The 19,556-nt window shown below is 44.4% G+C and overlaps 2 protein-coding genes across 12 annotated transcripts in view; one reads left to right on the top strand and one right to left on the bottom strand.

Annotated features, from left to right (window-relative positions):
* The window catches only part of FHIP1A (FHF complex subunit HOOK interacting protein 1A), a 270,913-nt gene extending 261,611 nt beyond the window's left edge, over window positions 1-9,302 (top strand). For 3 of the 4 annotated variants that reach the window (XM_063638266.1, XM_055276115.2, XM_063638268.1), the window contains one exon: window positions 1,110-9,302. In XM_063638266.1, the coding sequence (XP_063494336.1) occupies window positions 1,110-1,363 (254 nt within the window). In that variant the 3' untranslated portion in view covers window positions 1,364-9,302. The remainder of the gene's footprint in view (window positions 1-1,109) is intronic. The other variant, XM_063638267.1, reaches the window with a different exon arrangement.
* Window positions 9,303-15,811: 6,509 nt separating this feature from the next.
* Window positions 15,812-19,556, bottom strand: part of GATB (glutamyl-tRNA amidotransferase subunit B) — an 81,790-nt gene continuing 78,045 nt past the window's right edge. For 4 of the 8 annotated variants that reach the window (XM_055276121.2, XM_055276120.2, XM_055276124.2 and 1 more), the window contains 2 exons: window positions 17,692-17,826; window positions 15,812-16,259 (listed from right to left, as the gene is read on the bottom strand). In XM_055276121.2, coding sequence (XP_055132096.1) covers window positions 16,131-16,259; window positions 17,692-17,826 — 264 coding nt within the window. In that variant the 3' untranslated portion in view covers window positions 15,812-16,130. Of the gene's footprint in view, window positions 16,260-17,538; window positions 17,827-19,556 lie in introns of all 8 variants that reach the window. The other 4 variants (XM_063638270.1, XM_063638271.1, XR_008657270.2 and 1 more) reach the window with 3 other exon arrangements.

Raw genomic sequence — 19,556 nt, forward strand, 5'->3', positions numbered from 1 at the left:
ATTTAAAGCAGTCAAGTGGAAGTTTTTTTTTTTTTTTTTAACACTAAAGACTATAGTAGTGAGATGTGGAAAGTACTACAAATGTCAAGAATTTTTAGTACTGTAGTTAAGCAACACTCTGAGAAGAATGTTGAAAAATGGTACTGAATTCTAAGAAGCAGCCAAAATAATGAAGAACTTGAATATAATGATTTATAAGGAGTAATGAGATTGTTTGGGTAGGGGGCAGAGGAAGGCATAAATAATTCCTACAAATATGTGAGGGCTGGTGATGTTCAGGAATCAAATAGGGAAGTTGAACCATTTTAATTAGTAAAAACTGATTTGATAGGAAAATGCAAATCACTTGGATATGTTAAAATTTGAACTCATCTTAGGCCTATGTTATTGAAATTGAGATGGAAACCCTCCTTCAAGGTAGGCTTCTAAGCCATTTGCTGCTACTAATTCCCCATGGTTGCAGGAAGTTCTTAGTCTGGTCTTACCAGCACCCAACTTCCCTTCCATTATTTCTGCTGATCTCAAGGAATCTCCCGCTCTCCTTTTATGTAAAACGTTGGAGGTCCTTGCCAGAAGACTGGAGGTCACTGGGGAGCCCGAGAGGCTGGAGCACCTGCTGCAGAGAGCTTGGAGTGACCCATTTCACCCAGCCTCCCTGCTGGAGCTATGCTGTGCTGTCAGGGCTTAATCGGCAAAGGGAGAACAGTCATCCCAGCATGGGAGGCTGGGAGAGCAGGCGGGACTGCTCATCGCCCCTTAATAAGCCAATGACAGGAGATGCCTTTGTCAGTTTCCCCCATTTCCACATTCTGGCACGGAGGATTCTTGACAAACCTATATTCTTGCCATGATTTCTGCATGAAGTTCCTTAGAAGGAATTTTGGGTGAAAGTCTCATATCACATGCTATATGGTGGAGGATATCTGTTGGGCAAATATGTGTGTCATGGAGTGCACAAGGGCTGCATCTTCAGGATTTAGTGCATTATAGGAACTGCACTCGTAACTAGATACTCTCCAGCAACTCTGCCCCCAAACACATGCTCCACTGAAGAGGGTGGATGGGAAGGCTATGGAGGGACGCCATGATGGTTTTCTTTCTGCTTTCAGATCCCATTCAGGAGGCTTCCAGGACAGGAAGTGGCAAGAACCTTTTGGATGGACCTCCAAGAGTGCTTCAGCCCTTCCTGACCCACAGAACCAGGGTGGCTGAGGCACCCCCCAACCTGCCCCTGCCGGTGAGGAACCCCATGCTGGCTGCTGCCCTCTTCCCAGAGTTCCTGAAGGAGCTGGCGGCCTTGGCCCAGGAACACTCCATTCTGTGCTACAAGATCTTGGGTGACTTTGAGGACTCCTGCTGTTAGCTTCTTTGTTTTTTTTTTTTTTTTTTTAATAGAGGTTCTTGTTTTGTAAGGTTTTAGTGTCTTGACTGAATGTTAAATGCAAAGCTGCTTACAAAGATTTCTACTTTAATGTTACCTGACAATACTTGATTTGTGGGGAGGGGAATTTTCTGTATCTTTCCTCTCTCTCTCTAGCCGGGCCTTTCCACCTTATGTTATATATAGAATGTAAGTCTCATAAGCTGGTTGCTCCCTTGGCAGTTTTCTTTGCTCCGTTTTTCCTCCTTATATTTTTTTGGTTGTCATTCTCCTATCCCTTTGAGTTACTCATCTTGCAGCTCAGATCACACCGAGCAAATATTGGGGTTCAGTGATCACACCGAGCAAATATTGGGGTTCAGGAAGATTGTACACCTGCAATTTTGCGAATGGTCCTGTTGCCTCCTGCATTTTGGCCTCTGTTTTATAAAGGAAGAGTAAAGATGGAGCTCCTCCTGCCTCCATCACGAAAGCACATATCATCTTTCCCTTTGGATTTTACTTCCAGGACGTGTGTCATCCCCAGCGTGTGTTGCCTTATGGTGCCAGCAGAGCCACTGGTCTCAGCTATCTGCCTGGGAAGTCGGATGTCCTTGGAGAGAATTTGGAATGCAGATAATTTTTCTTATTTCTTGAGAGCTTACTTTAATCAGCATGACACTACCTAAACACTGAAGATGGCCTTATATTAGTAAGATTTGCACAAAATTAAGTATACCTATGCAAACTGTTACTTTGGTTTTTAGGAGTTTGATCAGATGAAGAAGTGATGGTATCACATATATATGTAAGAAGACAACCATCATTATTTTTATAAGTGTTTTATAAAAACAAACTGATTAACTTGTGAAGCCATTTCATAGTGGGTTTTTTCAGGGAGGGTATGCTGGGTGGGATGGGGACATAAACTAAATGCAGCCCATAAAAACACTGGTCATTATTTAAAATTCTATTCCCTTTTGCTAATAAGCTGTACTTTGTAGAGAAACAGGAACTGTACAGCCCACTTCAGGATCTTGGATGTAAATGCAAACAGGCCACCTGGAGCCCTGCAAAGCCAAGTGCCTGCTGGAGACTCACTCTGCATGGAAATGCTGGCTTCCGAGTAATGGGGTTCATTAGAACGCCCCACCATGCTGTATGAGTGTCCCTCTACTGCTTTGCAGCCTGCTCCAAGAGGCAGGATTATACTTAGAGCCACAGCCATGTTAAACCACCACCAAGAGGGGAAAACAGAATAATCGTGAGCTGAAAATGAGACCATAAACAACTGATTTTTATGGATATTAAATTCCACTCCCCTCTATTTTGGGCCCAGTTCTGCAGGTGCGAAGCAAGTAACGAGCTTGAGCCTGCCTGTTTGGAGGGAAATTGGAAGGCTCATCTCTCTGTTCCTTGTGGGCATCTCTGTGGAGCCCTGAGGGCGGCCACAGGTCTGGTGGTTGTGCCTCAGGAGCACTGGTTTGGTCTTAATCAGGCCCCTCATGCACAGGCAGGGCAGTGGCCCCCTCTATTTTGGGCCCAGTTCTGCAGGTGCGAAGCAAGTAATGAGCTTGAGCCTGCCTGTTTGGAGGGAAATTGGAAGGCTCATCTCTCTCTGTTCCTTGTGGGCATCTCTGTGGAGCCCTGAGGGCGGCCACAGGTCTGGTGGTTGTGCCTCAGGAGCACTGGTTTGGTCTTAATCAGGCCCCTCATGCACAGGCAGGGCAGTGGCGGAAGAACCACACCTGCAATGCTGTGAAGCAGTGGAGGCCCTTTTGTGCTTCAGGAATCTTGAAGCAGCTTTGTATTGAGTGAATGAGAAATTGAGAGCTGGCCTGTGAAATGACAACAGGAGACCTGGCCTGGGCAGGGTGAGCTGTTAGGAACCAGCCTTGCTTTCGTGTTTCATAGTCCAAGGAAGACACCAAAGGTTCCTACTCACTGTACATTTCTGTTTGTCTTGACAAATAGTTTGCTCAGCTGTGGTGCAGCAGCCAGAAGGGATGAGGCACAGCAGACTGGCCTGCTCCTGGCTTCCTGATGTCTGGTTGTATTTGCACAGCCCACAAGTCTCCATTAGAAAAGAAGGTAGCTTAAGATAGAGGAACAGTTGAAGATGGAAGTTCGGCTGTAATTTATTATACTCTAAGTTTGTTTTTGCACAAGTATTTATCTTCTTGTTTGGACTTACAAAGTCATAAAATGCTAACGCCATATCTGGAAATTGAACTCTTTAGCTTTGTAGTTTGATTTACACCTTTCTCCATTATCTGGTGGTGGTGTTGATTCTTCTTGAATCCATATTTCTGCATTGTAGAACACCATGGTCCCCTTTGTGGAAAGTTTCCTTTGGGAAAAGATTGATTTTGTGCCTCTTACTGTTTTTTTCAATAGGTACTGAAATAAACTTACTTTATTATTTTGTTTTTTTGAGACAGGGTCTTGTGCTGCCTGGGCTAGAGTGGAGTGGTGTGATCACAGCTCATTGTAGCCTCAACCTCCTGGGCTCAAGTGATCCTCCCACCTCAGCCTCCTGAGTAGCTGGGAATATAGGAACGTGCCACCACACCCAGCTAACTTTTTGGTATAGTTTGTAGAGACGGGGTTTCACCATGTTGCCCAGGCCGGTCTTAAAAGTCCTGGGCTCAAGTGATCGTCCCACCTTGGCCTCCTGAAGTGCTGGGATTACAGGTGTGAGCCACTGGGCCCAGCCTGAAGTAGACTTACTTTAAATGGGGACAGAGATGACTGGTGTGCGCAGTGACAGGCAGGAGAATGTAACTTCCCATGCTGGGGTGCTGGCAGCAAACTCACACGATAATGCCAACTTCCTATTTGGATTTGGAAACTGGTTCATGTTTCTGAATCCATTACAGTCCTCAGAGGTTTTTGTCCATGGTTTTGCAAAATGAAGTCAGAAAATGGAGCTGGATGTAGAGAGAATAGGAAAACCCATGTGGCTGAGTGAAATAACTGAGAGTGGGTTACTTAGGGAGTGACATGGACATGCCAAAAGAAAAACAGCAGAGAACTGAGTCTATCCATGGGAGAAGAGCAAATCCTGCACGATTTGGGGGAGTGAACATTGATCTAGGCGGATATGAAGAAACCAGGGAGTGGGTGGGTGAGAATGGGAACTCCTTGTTGGGAAAAATATCATTGGCAATGAAGTAGAATATTCCAGTCCTAAAGTAAATCAGCAAGCCCTTAGAAATATCTTTTTTTGTAATGAGTTGGGGGGAAAATCTTAAGTATGTTTGGCATGCTTAAAGATATGGTCCGAGTGTGCACACTTCTCTGTGTTGACAGGCTCCTACACCAGTTGCTGTGCTCCTTGCTGGAAGAATGTAGGGGAAGAGAAACCGTGGGTATCGCCCCCTGGCGCAGCCCCTGAGCTGGCATCACTGCATCTGGCCTGGGCAGGAAAGGTGAGGGAGCCAAGAGTTCCCGGAGTATCACAACATTAACCTCAATTCATAATTCAGGGCCTGACTTAAAGTTCCAGACTGAGTGACTTCTGTGGTTCAAAATGTATGAGAGCACTGGGATATTTAAAATTGATTTTTTGGAAATGGCCAAGTAAATGTTTTTTAAAATTTTACACAAAGAAATTCCAAGTTAGGTTCAGCCTAAAACGTAATTTCATGGCTGGTAAAATACAACTTCCCAACCATGAAATGGGAGTGCTGGAATAGCCAGTTAGAGATGTGATTTTTCTTTACCATTAGATACCTCCTTTCCCTGGTATTTAGAGGAATTGTGAAGTGGTCCCCATTTTGTGGAGTATTATTTTGGAAAATACTTTGATGTGCTCAGGTTGGAGTGGATGTCTGTCAGGTGTTAGGTAGGATGCATTCAGTATTTTTATAGGTCATCAGGAGTACCCTTTCCTTAGCAGGCAGCTTTTATTTAGGTCAGATATAGTTAGTTTCTGTCCAGGATAAGACATCATGGAGCCAGGGTCTTGTCAGGAAAGCATCCTCTTATGAACAGAATCTAGAAACAGGCTACATGAATATTGGGGTTGCCTGTTTAATTTTGGCAGCTAGTGGGTACTCAGGGTTGAAAGTTGTTTCCAGTGTCTCCAAATCAGCTTGGCTGTGGCTGTCATGTGGACGGATTCCCAGGTCTGTTTGAGATTTAGGGTTGTGGATGGGCTGCTCTTCTGAATCTGGATCAGCGTGTCTAGGTTGTCTTCTGGAGGGAAGCACAGCCACAGCAGTCTGGACAAATCAAGTGCTTTAACAATGGCATCGTCCTCTGGGAATAATCTGTCCTTAATACAGTTTTCACTTGATATAATAGTTTTGGTAAACTGTCTTTATCTGGCTGCACCCCCTTTTAAGTAAGCCCTTAACTTTAAACGATCCCGGCATGGTGTTCAGTATCTGCATATGCCCCAGTTCTCATTTAAGGGCAGTTCAATGTAATTGCTAATTACCACCCCTGTATTTACTGAAATGGCTGTCTGTCATGCTTGCCATTTTTATGAAACACTTTACTGAAGGTAAGCTATTATTGCACATGCTACTTCAAGTCACTGGCTCAGGCTGGTGTCGTGTGGTTTGCTGCAAAAGGCAGCCTGCTTTGCAGTGTGAGCTCTTCCTGGAAACAGCAGTCTCTTGTAGCTGATGCCACATCAGCTTTAAGTCATTAAGATGATATTTTGGGCCCCTTGTTGCTTCAGCCATCAGTCTATAAATCACACAACACTAATTCTCCATCAAGTAACAGCTTAAAACAGAAGACTGTCAAACCAGTTTATGTTCCACCCTTAAATCACATCATTGAGGAAACATTGTAAGACAGTGAAGTTGACTCTTCCCACCCCCCCTTCTTTTTGAATGACCATTGTAAACCTAATGCTTTAGAAAGAGCTCTCAGAAGACTAAGAATGGCTTTTAGGATAATTTTGCCTCAGTAAATCCTCTCTATATTCAGGCATTTATTAGGCCATTACTTGTTTTGGGACTACAGATTATCCTGGCAGCTCATTAACTGGATAAACAGGACTTTAGTGAAAGATTTTCAGGGGTTCTTTAGGGAAAAGAATGACCGGGACAAGGTGGGTGGAAGCCTTCAGTTCTTTGACCTCTTGCACCTAGAATCCTAAAACTGATCATGATTTTAGCTAGGACTGACCTTTCCTAGCTCGTAGGGTCACTGTGAATTTTGTTCCTGTCTTAAAACGTTTAAGTTAACCTAGTTCACTGTTACCTACACAAGTAAGACGGCCAATAGGACCTGTCAGCATGACTTCAACATGCATTCCAGGCATCTTTCGGGGAGTTTAGATTTACTGTATCATTTCAGAACCCAACAAAGGTGATGGAAGCTCTTAGGCCAGATTAAATTTCATGGAGTGGAGGTTGCAGAAGTCTGTGCTGCTTATTGTGTCAGCTGACTTTTTATTGGGACAAGTCTATGAAAGGCCCACCTGTAACAAGGCGCCTTTTTGCCCTGTGGATATTTTAAAAGAGGGAATTTGGTGTTGACAATCTTTACTTACACGACTCTTGCTAAGCTATTTGACTAAGGGTTTCAATCAGATGCTTCTCACCTCACAAGCAAGGGTCAGCTCTATTTGCAAATAATCCATGAATATGTTTGTCTAAAACCTGCTGAAGAGGCATGGCAGCCACTTCCATGCTGCTTTTGGTAATGGGTAAAGAATATGGCCTTTCAGATAGATCTGGTGGCTTTTCCCCAATAGTCACTATGTAGAAACTATGCAACTAAATTCAATGGAAATGAAAGATACAATATAAAATAGCGGGTCATGGCCATAAGCTGTGTCCTGAACTAACCAACTCCAAGCTGAAGGAGGGTGTGTACTTTCCGAAACTTCAAGGCCATCTTAGTAATTATTTTAGCAATAATTACTAAAATGTACGTGGGGTGGGGGAGCTCAGCTAAAATATCCTTACTTTGGTGCAATAATGATCTAGGTTCTTTTTCCTAGGCCTAGGCCTACACCTTGAAAGATAGGAACAGAAGTTCACTTTGATGTGTAACCCTGGACAGAGATTAAACAGCTCTTTTCTAGACCCAGATGACCCAGAATGTAGAAGCCTAGTGGTTGGTATCACCAGTGTCTCTTCAAAAGGGCCCCACAAAAGGTTGTCCATTAATTTGTTTCATACAGTAAGTGAGCTTTTACTGAATATTCCCTCTGTTAGGTAGCATGCAGAGTGCTAGGGCTGGCACATTCCTGCCTTCCCACCAGAACCCTCCAACCTCCTCCCCAGGCAACAGAACACAGGGTTTGGGCCTGACCAGGCAGAGCTGGTTCAAGCCAGCTGGGGGCAGAGCCAGTTTTCCAGCACACTCCCAACTTCTAGTCAGAGCCTCAGCATTATATACCCAGCCTACAGGTGTGTGGATTCCTGACAGATGGCAATGGCATCACCTGTGGTGCCAACTCATACATTTTAATGAGATTTCTCCCTGAAGAGTGAACCAGTAGACCAGACTAAACGCACACTCATGCAAGAATGTAAAATTGTATTTCACTGAGGCCCCTTTACAAGCAGAGCCATCTTTGTGAATTTTTTGGGGTGTTAATGTAAACATATCTTTAGAATATCTCATAGGGTTTCAGTCAGAGCTATGCTTTGGTTTTTTCCTAGCAGCAGTGGTATCAACTTACAAGGTTTGGCTTTCAGGATTTCAGAAGCTGGCATTCGAGACAACAGGCAGTTGTCAGAGCTGAATGAGAATCAGCCTGGACAAATCAAGTGCTTTAATGATGGCATCTTCCTCTGGGAATAATCAGTCCTTAATACAGCTTGCACTCGACATAATTTTGGTAAATGTCCTTATCTGGCTGCACCCCCTTTTAAGTAAGCCCTTAATTTTAAATGGTCTGGAAAGATCTTCGATGCTTTCTGTAAGGTTTAGTCACCAAGAAGCCAGAACTTTTGGTGAAAACGGAATTTATAAAACGAAACTGAACCTTATCCTTTCTTACAAAATAAAGATCCTGTCAGACTCCAGTCTCAGACCACCTTTGCCCATTTGTAATTCAGACTTGCGGAGCGAGGAGAGAACTGCTTCAGCCTTACTGTCTTGTAGAGAGGTTTAGTGAAAATCATGTTACTTTAGACCCAGTAGTTTTCAGGACCGCAACAGGATGTGGGGCACCTGGCTTCCCGGGTAAGGTCACATAGTCTCTTAAAATTCTGTCACTAACTAACTTTTTTAAAACACATTTTTTTAAAAAGCCACCTCCTCATGCCTGTCCAAAATGAACCACACAACTGGTTACCTTTCTCTGCCTACCTTTTGGGCTGGGGAAGAGGGGCACCTTTCTCATCACCCTCAGGGAAGTCCTGAGCAACTGTGCAAGCCAGGAAGCATGAGTCGCTGAATTGGTGATAGAGGGGTGTCCACTTTTTTCTAGTTCCTCAGCTGCTTCTGGAGCAGTGTTCACAATGGCAATGTTTTTACTGTCCTTGGTAGGCTACAGGTTCACAGCTTCAAATCAAGGCCTCCAAGGATTTTATTCTCTTACATCACCGTTTTGACAAGTATGCTTTAAAAAAACATTTCCAAAACTGGTCTTTCTTTAAGCGACGTGAGTCAGAGGTAACAAAGGCATATACTGAACAAAGGGGTGCTCCGGTGCCGTGGAGAGAACAGTATTAGGTGTCACAAGCACAGGAGTGCAGACAGCCCTGCCTTCATCGTGATGCCTGCAGCGCACCACGATTATCATGAGAGGTCAAGATTTTGATTTACTAATTAATTTATAATCTTATTTCCGAGCAAAACAAGTCAATTTCATGTTACAACCTTTTTCTTGTTTCTTTTTATCTTGTTTGGCCTGAGGGTTGGGGGATTTGGGGGAGTTGTCAACTGCACAATCTTTGAAGTGTAAGTTAATTTTTATGTGATATTTCAGTATATATTTTATTGATTAAATTTATTTGAAAACTTATTTTTTAAATTCATTTATTCTCAGACTGTGCCTTCTGGGATGGGTAGGGAGTTGAACAGGCAATATCACTTCTACTCAGTCGATAGGTTGATTAATTCTAGTAATATCCTCCTTCCCCACCCTCTTGAGACCTCCTTAAACAAATGTGGTGTTTATACTGTGCCAGTTTATCTGGTTGTGTTTTCATCTTTGTTAACCTGTGTTTAGGTCTGAAAACAATACATCCAAATTACAGTCTCTCTTGACCACTGCTAATGCCCATCACCTACAACAATGGCTGGCCCTGGAATAGGAACAGCTCCGGTCTACAGCTCCCAGCCTGAGCGACACAGAAGACGGGTGATTTCTGCATTTCTGTTTGAGGTACCGGTTTCATCTCACTAGGGAGTGCCAAACAGTGGGTGCAGGACAGTCGGTGAAGCGCACTGTGCGCGAGCCGAAGCAGGGCGAGGCATTGCCTCACTCGGGAAGCGCAAGGGGTCAGGGAGTTCCCTTTCCTAGTCAAAGAAAGGGGTAACAGACGGCACCTGGAAAATCGGGTCAGTCCCACCCTAATACTGCGCTTTTCCAACGGGCCTGGAAAACGGCACACTAGGAGATTGTGTCCCGCACCTGGCTCGGAGGGTCCTATGCCCACGGAGTCTCGCTGATTGCTAGCACAGCAGTCTGAGATGAAACTGCAAGGCAGCAGCGAGGCTGGGGGAGGGGCGCCCGCCATTGCCCAGGCTTGCTTAGGTAAACAAAGCAGCCAGGAAGCTCGAACTGGGTGGAGCCTACCACAGCTCAAGGAGGCCTGCCTGCCTCAGTAGGCTCCACCTCTGGGGGCAGGGCACAGACAAACAAAAATTCAGCAGGAATCTCTGCAGACTTAAATGTCCCTGTCTGACTGACAGCTTTGAAGAGAGTATGGTTCTCCCAGCACGCAGCTGGAGATCTGAGAACAGACAGACTGCCTCCTAAAGTGGGTCCCTTACCCCAGAGCAGCCTAACTGGGAGGCACCCCCCAGTAGGGACAGACTGACACCTCACTCGGCCAGGTACTCCTCTGAGACAAAACTTCCAGAGGAACTAACTATCAGACAGCTGAATTTGTAGTCTCATGAAAATCCGCTGTTCTGCAGCCACCGCTGCTGACACCCAGCCAAACAGGGTCTGGAGTGGACCTCTAGTAAACTCCAACAGACCTGCAGCTGAGGGTCCTGTCTGGTAGAAGGAAAACTAACAAACAGAAAGGACATCCACACCAAAAACCCATCTGTACATCGCCATCATCAAAGACCAAAAGTAGATAAAACCACAAAGATGGGGGAAAAACAGAGCGGAAAAACTGGAAACTCTAAAAAGCAGAGCACCTCTCCTCCTCCAAAGGAACGCAGTTCCTCACCAGCAACGGAACAAAGCTGGATGGAGAATGACTTTGATGAGTTGAGAGAAGAAGGCTTCAGACGATCAAACTACTCCGAGCTACGGGAGGAAATTCAAAACAATAGCAAAGAAGTTAAAAACTTTGAAAAAAAATTAGAAGAATGGATAACTAGAATAACCAATGGAGAGAAGGGCGTAAAGGAGCTGATGGAGCTGAAAGCCAAGTATCGAGAACTACGCGAAGATTGCAGAAGCCTCGGTAGCAGATGCAATCAACTAGAAGAAAGGGTATCGCTGATGGAAGATGAAATGAATGAAATGAAGCGAGAAGGGAAGTTTAGAGAAAAAAGAATAAAAAGAAATGAACAAAGCCTCCAAGAAATTTGGGACTATGTGAAAAGACCAAACCTACGTCTGATTGGTGTACCTGAAAATGACGGGGAGAATGGAACAAAGTTGGAAAACACTCTGCAAGATATTATCCAAGAGAACTTCCCCAATCTAGCAAGGCAGGCCAACATTCAGATTCAGGAAATACAGAGAACACCACAAAGATACTCCTTGAGAAGAGCAACTCCAAGACACATAATTGTCAGATTCACCAAAGTTGAAATGAAGGAAAAAATGTTAAGGGCAGCCAGAGAGAAAGGTCGGGTTACCCACAAAGGGAAGCCCATCAGACTAACAGCTGATCTCTCAGCAGAAACTCTACAAGCCAGAAGAGAGTGGGGGCTGATATTCAACATTCTTAAAGAAAAGAATTTTCAACCCAGAATTTCATATCCAGCCAAACTAAGCTTCATAAGTGAAGGAGAAATAAAACACTTTACAGACAAGCAAACGCTGAGTGATTTTGTCACCACCAGGCCTGCCCTAAAAGAGCTCCTGAAGGAAGCACTAAACATGGAAAGGAACAACTGGTACCAGCCCCTGCAAAAACATGCCAAACTGTAAAGACCATCGAAGCTAGGAAGAAACTGCATCAACTAACGAGCAAAATAACCAACTAACATCATAATGACAGGATCAGATTCACACATAACAATATTAACTTTAAATGTAAATGGGCTAAATGCTCCAATTAAAAGACACAGACTGGCAAACTGGATAAGGAGTCAGGACCCATCAGTGTGCTGTATTCAGGAAACCCATCTCACGTGCAGAGACACACATAGACTCAAAATAAAGGGATGGAGGAAGATCTATCAAGCAACTGGAAAACAAAAAAAGGCAGGGGTTGCAATCCTAGTCTCTGATAAAATAGACTTTAAACCAACAAAGATCAAAAGAGACAAAGAAGGCCATTACATAATGGTAAAGGGATCAATTCAACAAGAAGAGCTAACTATCCTAAATATATATGCACCCAACACAGGAGCACTCAGGTTCATAAAGCAAGTCCTGAGTGACCTACAAAGGGACTTAAACTCCCACACAATAATAATGGGAGATTTTAACACCCCACTGTCAGCATTAGACAGATCAACGAGACAAAGTTAACAAGGATATCCAGGATTTGAACTCAGCTCTGCACAAAGTGGACCTAATAGACATCTACAGAACTCTCCACCCCAAATCAACAGAATATACATTTTTTTCAGCACCACACCACACCTATTCCAAAATTGACCACATAGTTGGAAGTAAGTAAAGCTCTCCTCAGCAAATGTAAAAGAACAGAAATTATAACAAACTGTCTCTCAGACCACAGTGCAATCAAACTAGAACTCAGGATTAAGAAACTCACTCAAAACTGCTCAACTACATGGAAACTGAACAACCTGCTCCTGAATGACTATTGGGTACATAATGAAATGAAGGCAGAAATAAAGATGTTCTTTGAAACCAATGAGAACAAAGACACAACATACCAGAATCTCTGGGACACATTCAAAGCAGTGTGTAGAGGGAAATTTATAGCACTAAATGCCCACAAGAGAAAGTGAAAGATCCAAAATTGACACCCTAACATCACAATTAAAAGAACTAGAAAAGCAAGAGCAAACACATTCAAAAGCTAGCAGAAGGCTAGAAATAACTAAAATCAGAGCAGAACTGAAGGATATAGAGACACAAAAAACCCTTCAAAAAATTAATGAATCCAGGAGCTGGTTTTTTGAAAAGATCAACAAAATTGATAGCCCGCTAGCAAGACTAATAAAGAAGAAAAGAGAGAAGAATCAAATAGACGCAATAAAAAATGAAAAAGGGGATATCACCACTGATCCCACAGAAATACAATCTACCATCAGAGAATACTACAAACACCTCTATGCAAATAAACTAGAAAATCTAGAAGAAATGGATAAATTCCTTGACAAATACACCCTCCCAAGACTAAATCAGGAAGAAGTTGAATCTCTGAATAGACCAATAACAGGTTCTGAAATTGTGGCAATAATCAATAGCTTACCAACCAAAAAGAGTCCAGGACCTGATGGATTCACAGCTGAATTCTACCAGAGGTACAAGGAGGAACTGGTACCATTCCTTCTGAAACTATTCCAATCAATAGAAAAAGAGGGAATCCTCCCTAACACATTTTATGAAGCCAGCATCACCCTGATACCAAAGCCTGGCAGAGACACAACCAAAAAAGAGAATTTCAGACCAATATCCTTGATGAACATTGAGGCAAAAATCCTCAATAAAATACTGGCAAACCGAATCCAGCAGCACATCAAAAAGCTTATCCACCATGATCAAGTGGGCTTCATCCCTGGGATGCAAGGCTGGTTCAATATACGCAAATCAATAAATGTAATCCAGCATATAAACAGAACCAAAGACAAAAACCACATGATTATCTCAACAGATGCAGAAAAGGCCTTTGACAAAATTCAACAACCCTTCATGCTAGAAACTCTCAATAAATTAGGTATTGATGGGACGTATCTCAAAATAATAAGAGCTATCTATGACAAACCCACAGCCAATATCATACTGAATGGGCAAAAACTGGAAGCATTCCCTTTGAAAACTGGCACAAGACAGGGATGCCCTCTCTCACCACTCCTATTCAACATAGTGCTGGAAGTTCTGGCCAGAGCAATCAGGCAGGAGAAGGAAATAAAAGGTATTCAATTAGGAAAAGAGGAAGTCAAATTGTCCCTGTTTGCAGATGACATGATTGATTGATTGTATATCTAGAAAACCCCATTGTCTCAGCCCAAAATCTCCTTAAGCTGATTAGCAACTTCAGCAAAGTCTCAGGATACAAAATCAATGTACAAAAATCACAAGCATTCTTGTACACCAATCACAGACAAACAGAGAACCAAATCATGAGTGAACTCCCATTCACAATTGCTTCAAAGAGAATAAAATACCTAGGAATCCAACTTACAAGGGATGTGAAGGACCTCTTCAAGGAGAACTACAAACCACTGCTCAATGAAATAAAAGAGGATACAAACAAATGGAAGAACATTCCATGCTCATGGGTTGGAAGAATCAATATCGTGAAAATGGCCATACTGCCCAAGGTAATTTATAGATTCAATGCCATCCCCATCAAGCTACCAATGACTTTCTTCACAGAATTGGAAAAAACTACTTTAAAGTTCATATGGAACCAAAAAAGAGCCCGCATTGCCAAGTCAATCCTAAGCCAAAAGAACAAAGCTGGAGGCATCACGCTACCTGACTTTAAACTATACTACAAGGCTACAGTAACCAAAACAGCATGGTACTGGTACCACAACAGAGACATAGATCAATGGAACAGAACAGAGTCCTCAGAAATGATGCCGCATATCTACAACTATCTGATCTTTGACAAACCTGACAAAAACAAGAAATGGGGAAAGGATTCCCTATTTAATAAATGGTGCTGGGAAAACTGGCTAGCCATATGTAGAAAGCTGAAACTGGATCCCTTCTTTACACCTTATACAAAAATTAATTCAAGATGGATTAAAGACTTAAATGTTAGACCTAAAACCATTAAAATCCTACAAGAAAACCTAGGCAATACCATTCAGGACATAGGCGTGGGCAAGGACTTCATGTCTAAAACACCAAAAGCAATGGCAACAAAAGCCAAAATTGACAAATGGGATCTAATTAAACTAAAGAGCTTCTGCACAGCAAAAGAAACTACCACCAGAGTGAACAGGCAACCTACAGAATGGGAGAAAATTTTTGCAACCTACTCATCTGACAAAGGGCTAATATCCAGAATCTACAATGAACTCAAACAAATTTACAAGAAAAAAACAAACAACCCCATCAAAAAGTGGGCAAAGGACATGAACAGACACTTCTCAAAAGAAGACAGTTATGCAGCCAAAAAACACATGAAGAAATGCTCATCATCACTGGCCATCAGAGAAATGCAAATCAAAACCACATGAGATACTATCTCACACCAGTTAGAATGGCCATCATTCAAAAGTCAGGAAACAACAGGTGCTGGAGAGGATGTGGAGAAATAGGAACACTTTTACACTGTTGGTGGGACTGTAAACTAGTTCAACCATTGTGGAAGTCAGTGTGGCGATTCCTCAGGGATCTACAACTAGAAATACCGTTTGACCCAGCCATCCCATTACTGGGTATATACCCAAAGGACTATAAATCATGCTGCTGTAAAGACACATGCACACATATGTTTACTGCGGCACTATTCACAATAGCAAAGACTTGGAACCAACCCAAATGTCCAACAACAATAGACTGGATTAAGAAAATGTGGCACATATACACCATGGAATACTACGCAGCCATAAAAAATGATGAGTTCATATCCTTTGTAGGGACATGGATGAAACTGGAAAACATCATTCTCAGTAAACTATCGCAAGGACAAAAAACCAAACACCGCATGTTCTCACTCATAGGTGGGAATTGAACAATGAGAACACATGGACACAGGAAGGGGAACATCACACTCCGGGGACTGTTGTGGGGAGGGGGGAGGGACAGCATTAGGAGATATACGTAATGCTAAATGAGGAGTTAATGGGTGCATCACACCAACATGGCACATGGATACATATGTAACAAACCTGCACATTGTGCACATGTACCCTAAAACCTAAAGTATAATAATAAAAAAAAAAAAAAACAATGGCTGGCCCTTAGGAGTTGCTCAAAAATATTTGTTGAAGGAACTGCAGAATGAAAAGTTTTCTTAGAATGGGTAACAGTATCTCTAACACACATTTTATTTAGTTTAAAATTCCTTAATACAAGAAGGTGTTACTCCTTAACCACTGCTGCAGCCATGACTGGACCCTCCTGATGTGGACGAAGCAGGTGGGGTGGCTGCTGGTCTGCTGTGGAGGCACCTCCAGGCACAGGGCCCAGAGGGTGAGAACACTGATGACATTAACGCCATAGCTGTGGCTTGGGACAGGGACTGAGAGGCAGCTCTCAGGGCACATGGGCATCAGCTTTCACGGGATCCTGTTCCCAGTCAGGCTGCACTGTTCTCCCTTGGGCAAGGGGACCCCAAACATCTCACAATGACAGCTTCTTCTCCAGAAGCTCCTTTATCATGACTGGATCTGCTCGGCTTTGTGTCGCTTTCCGGACCAACCCAATCAGTTTATTCACAGCTCTGGGGTTTCCCTTCTTCACATCCATTACCTAGAAAGACAGAAATTACTTAAGAGGAGAAAATGAAGAGACTCATGCCCCCAAATCCCAAACTAAGGCTTAAGTTTACTGAAAATTAAATTCCGCTTATTTCCACTAGTATTAGACATAAAATGAAGAACAGAAAAAGGGGAGGGGCCTAACTTCTGAGTAGGTTTCTAGGCTCCTGTTAAAGGAGATTTTTGCTACTCAGCTTTCTGATTAAAATGTGCAAGAAGTGATTGCCAAAAGCCAGAGTAGCTGGCACGTGGGAGCCAGGGCCCTCTCCTCTGGGACGCCACAGCGACCGAGGACACTTAGTCTGGGGAGGGATAATCTTTCTGAGATGAATCACTGCGTCTAATCAGTGAGGACACCTCTCTCATTCCCAAGTGACGTTCTGCTGAAATGTGCGGCTTTCCTTCTCCCCCTGCTCCCCACCAAGAAGATCCCTTTATCAGAAAGCCGAGTCTTCCAGAGCGCTGGGCGAGGGGAGTGTGCTGTGTGGGCAGGGGGAGTGAGGAAGCCAGGAGGCGCTGAATTCCTATCAAATAGCCACTGACTGTTAGGGCCACCACGCAACCTCCTGCTCTGCAGCGTCTCCAAGGGTAATGACATGAAGATCTGCACTCGGGTGCCACAGAACAAGCCCGAAACTACTAGCATGTCTTTATCAGTCACCACAGATGAGGCAGGAAGACGAGGCGGTGGAGGCCCGGTGAAGGCTAATTTTCCTTATCGAGAGCTCTTTACAGAGCTGTGAGTGTCCCCGGCAAGCTGATGGGTGGGTGGGTATTACTCTGAAAAAGATGCTGACAATTTTTTTCCCCACTGAAAAATATCTCTAGACAATATGATTAGACTTGGGGAGGGAGGGATGCCACTCGTTTTAGCTTTTATGTCTTGTGCTATGCTAAGAACAAAAAATGACCTGGTTTTCAGCCACGCTCCTGTCAGGGATTTTCTCCACAATTTATAAATACTTTTCCCTTCTGCCTGTCTTCCCACCTCTTAGAAGCACGAAGCTGAAGTTCCTGTACTCTCCCTGCTCTGCAGGCACACCTGCTGGTTCTTTACTGGGAGGTCCTTAGGAAGTAGCGCTAACCACAACAGATTCAAAATGCCAACCCTGGGAGAGGGTGACACGCCTGAGAGGTCACAGCTTGGATTTCGTGAGCTTGCTGACACCCTTTTAAACTACCCCTCCACGGAGAATAAACTCCAGGGGTGGCATCCTCCTTATAGGAAAAGTTGTGTTTTTCCAATATCCACCTATTTCATCTCTTCTGACCTTAACTAAAAAGATGACAATGAGGGAATTGTTGATGAAACTGGGCCAGCCATTCTTAGGAAGAGCCTCTGTGCTGCCACAGGGAGCGATGGCGAGGCTCTTGGGCATGTCCTGGGGCTGGCTCTGGCCCTCTCCCCTGCCCGAGATAGTCACCACTTGAGGATGGGCCTCCATCACTGAGTGGCAGAGCTGCTCCAGTACCCCCTGGTCCTGCATCAGTTCAAGCTGCTTTTCTGAAACAATCTGCCTTGGAGTCTTGCCTTCCCTCTTCCACAGTTCCTCAAACACCTATGGGCCAGAGAAGGGAGAGGAAAGAGAAATGAGAAGTCAGCTCTTCTGCCAGCTCCATTTGCCCTGCTGTGCTGTGCGGAGCCGGGGCAGGAATGAGCAGATTCAATTAAGACCCCACTGCCTGAGCCTGGCCCGAAGGGAAAGGGCACCTGGCTGCCCTGCCAGGGCCTTGGCTCTCCTGAGGCATCCCTGAGTACAGGGCTGGGGAACAAGGCCAGCTAGGTGGAATGAATGCACCCGGGGTCTCCTCCTGAGGCTGAAGTCTCCCTCAGCATAGGGTGTGAGAGGACTCGGGCCAGCCAGGTGCCCCCGTGCCCAGAGGGATGGTGAGTCCTGCCTGGCTGACTCCACACGGGAGGGGGGGCCGCGGGAGGTGTGGAGATGCCCATCACTCATGGGTGCCTGCTGACGGGAGTCAGAGGGCCAGTGATGGATCTGTTTCATGGCCGCTGAATTAATTGAGGTGACATTTTGGTGAAGGATGGGGCCACACAGCCTGCAGGAGGTAACCACGGTACTAAATAAAGTCCAGAAACAGCATGCTGGGAAAGATGACTTTAGGGGGGCAGGAAAGTAGCCCCGTAATGAAAACACAAAATGGCAAACAACTGAAAACATAAATTAGAATCCACAGGGGCCGCCTGGCCTACCACATTCATCTCCTACAGGTAGAGCCGGACCCAAATCAGAGTAGGATAATGAACGCTAATGGTTAGTGTATTTTTTTACTTAAAAAATGACAACAAATCCCCAAACTCATCAAACCCGAGAAAAAGGAAACCATTTCCAAGGAAGGCATTTCCTAGGGTAGCTGTTTTCCTCATTCCTTGTCTTCTAGTGAAAGCAGGAATTGGGGGCGGGGAAGAGGGCTTCCTCTGTTGGTCTCCCGCCGGCGCCACCTCCGTCCATCCAGCCCACAGTCATGACTGAACACTTAACATTCCCTGTTACCTTGGTGGCTGAGAATGGGCCAACCAGGAGCCATTCCTCCTGGAAAAACAGAGCTCTTCCATAATTAGCACGAACAGCAAAGCAAATAAAAGGGAGATGCTCTGAGTCTCAGCAGGGCTCAAAGTCTTCCCCAATCTGAATCAAAACAAACCACAAATACTTATCACTGCTGGGACAGGCACTGCACCTTCAGCCTGGTGCCTCAGAATGTGCGCTGTGACTGTGGCCAAGGAGGTGTGCTTGGCAGGTCCTGGGTAAGCTCCCTACAGGGCACCCCTCTGCCATTGCCTGACTGCTCAGGAAAAGCCTGGCCCTGCTCTTAGAAAAATACAGAACGCACATGCCTCCAACTCAATTCAGCAGATATGTACGTGGCTGACAATGAGGAAACCACTGGGAGAAGGTGGGCACAGAAGCTGGGAGAAGGTGGGCACAGAAGCAGGAAGAAACTTCCTCACTCTCAACATGCTTATCAGTGGAGTACTGGCAGCAGAAGCACTGGGGACCTGGATGGCGTTCCACGGAGCTGCCCTGTAAGTCTGAAGAGTCCGTCTGCCCCCTTTCTCTGACACGTTTATTTTTTGAACTAGGACTTACATTTTAAAAATCATTTTCTAATGATAAAAGTTAATACACATTCACTGCAGAAAATATAAGGAAATACAGGAGAGATCAAAGTAGATCACCGGAATTCCCATTTTCTCAAGAAAACCAATGTTAATATTTCGGTGTTTTTTCTCCCCATCTTTTCCTTTGTTTTATTAACATACTTGTGA

This window comes from Symphalangus syndactylus, chromosome 4 (assembly GCF_028878055.3).
Source record: "Symphalangus syndactylus isolate Jambi chromosome 4, NHGRI_mSymSyn1-v2.1_pri, whole genome shotgun sequence".
Classification (NCBI taxonomy): domain Eukaryota; kingdom Metazoa; phylum Chordata; class Mammalia; order Primates; family Hylobatidae; genus Symphalangus; species Symphalangus syndactylus.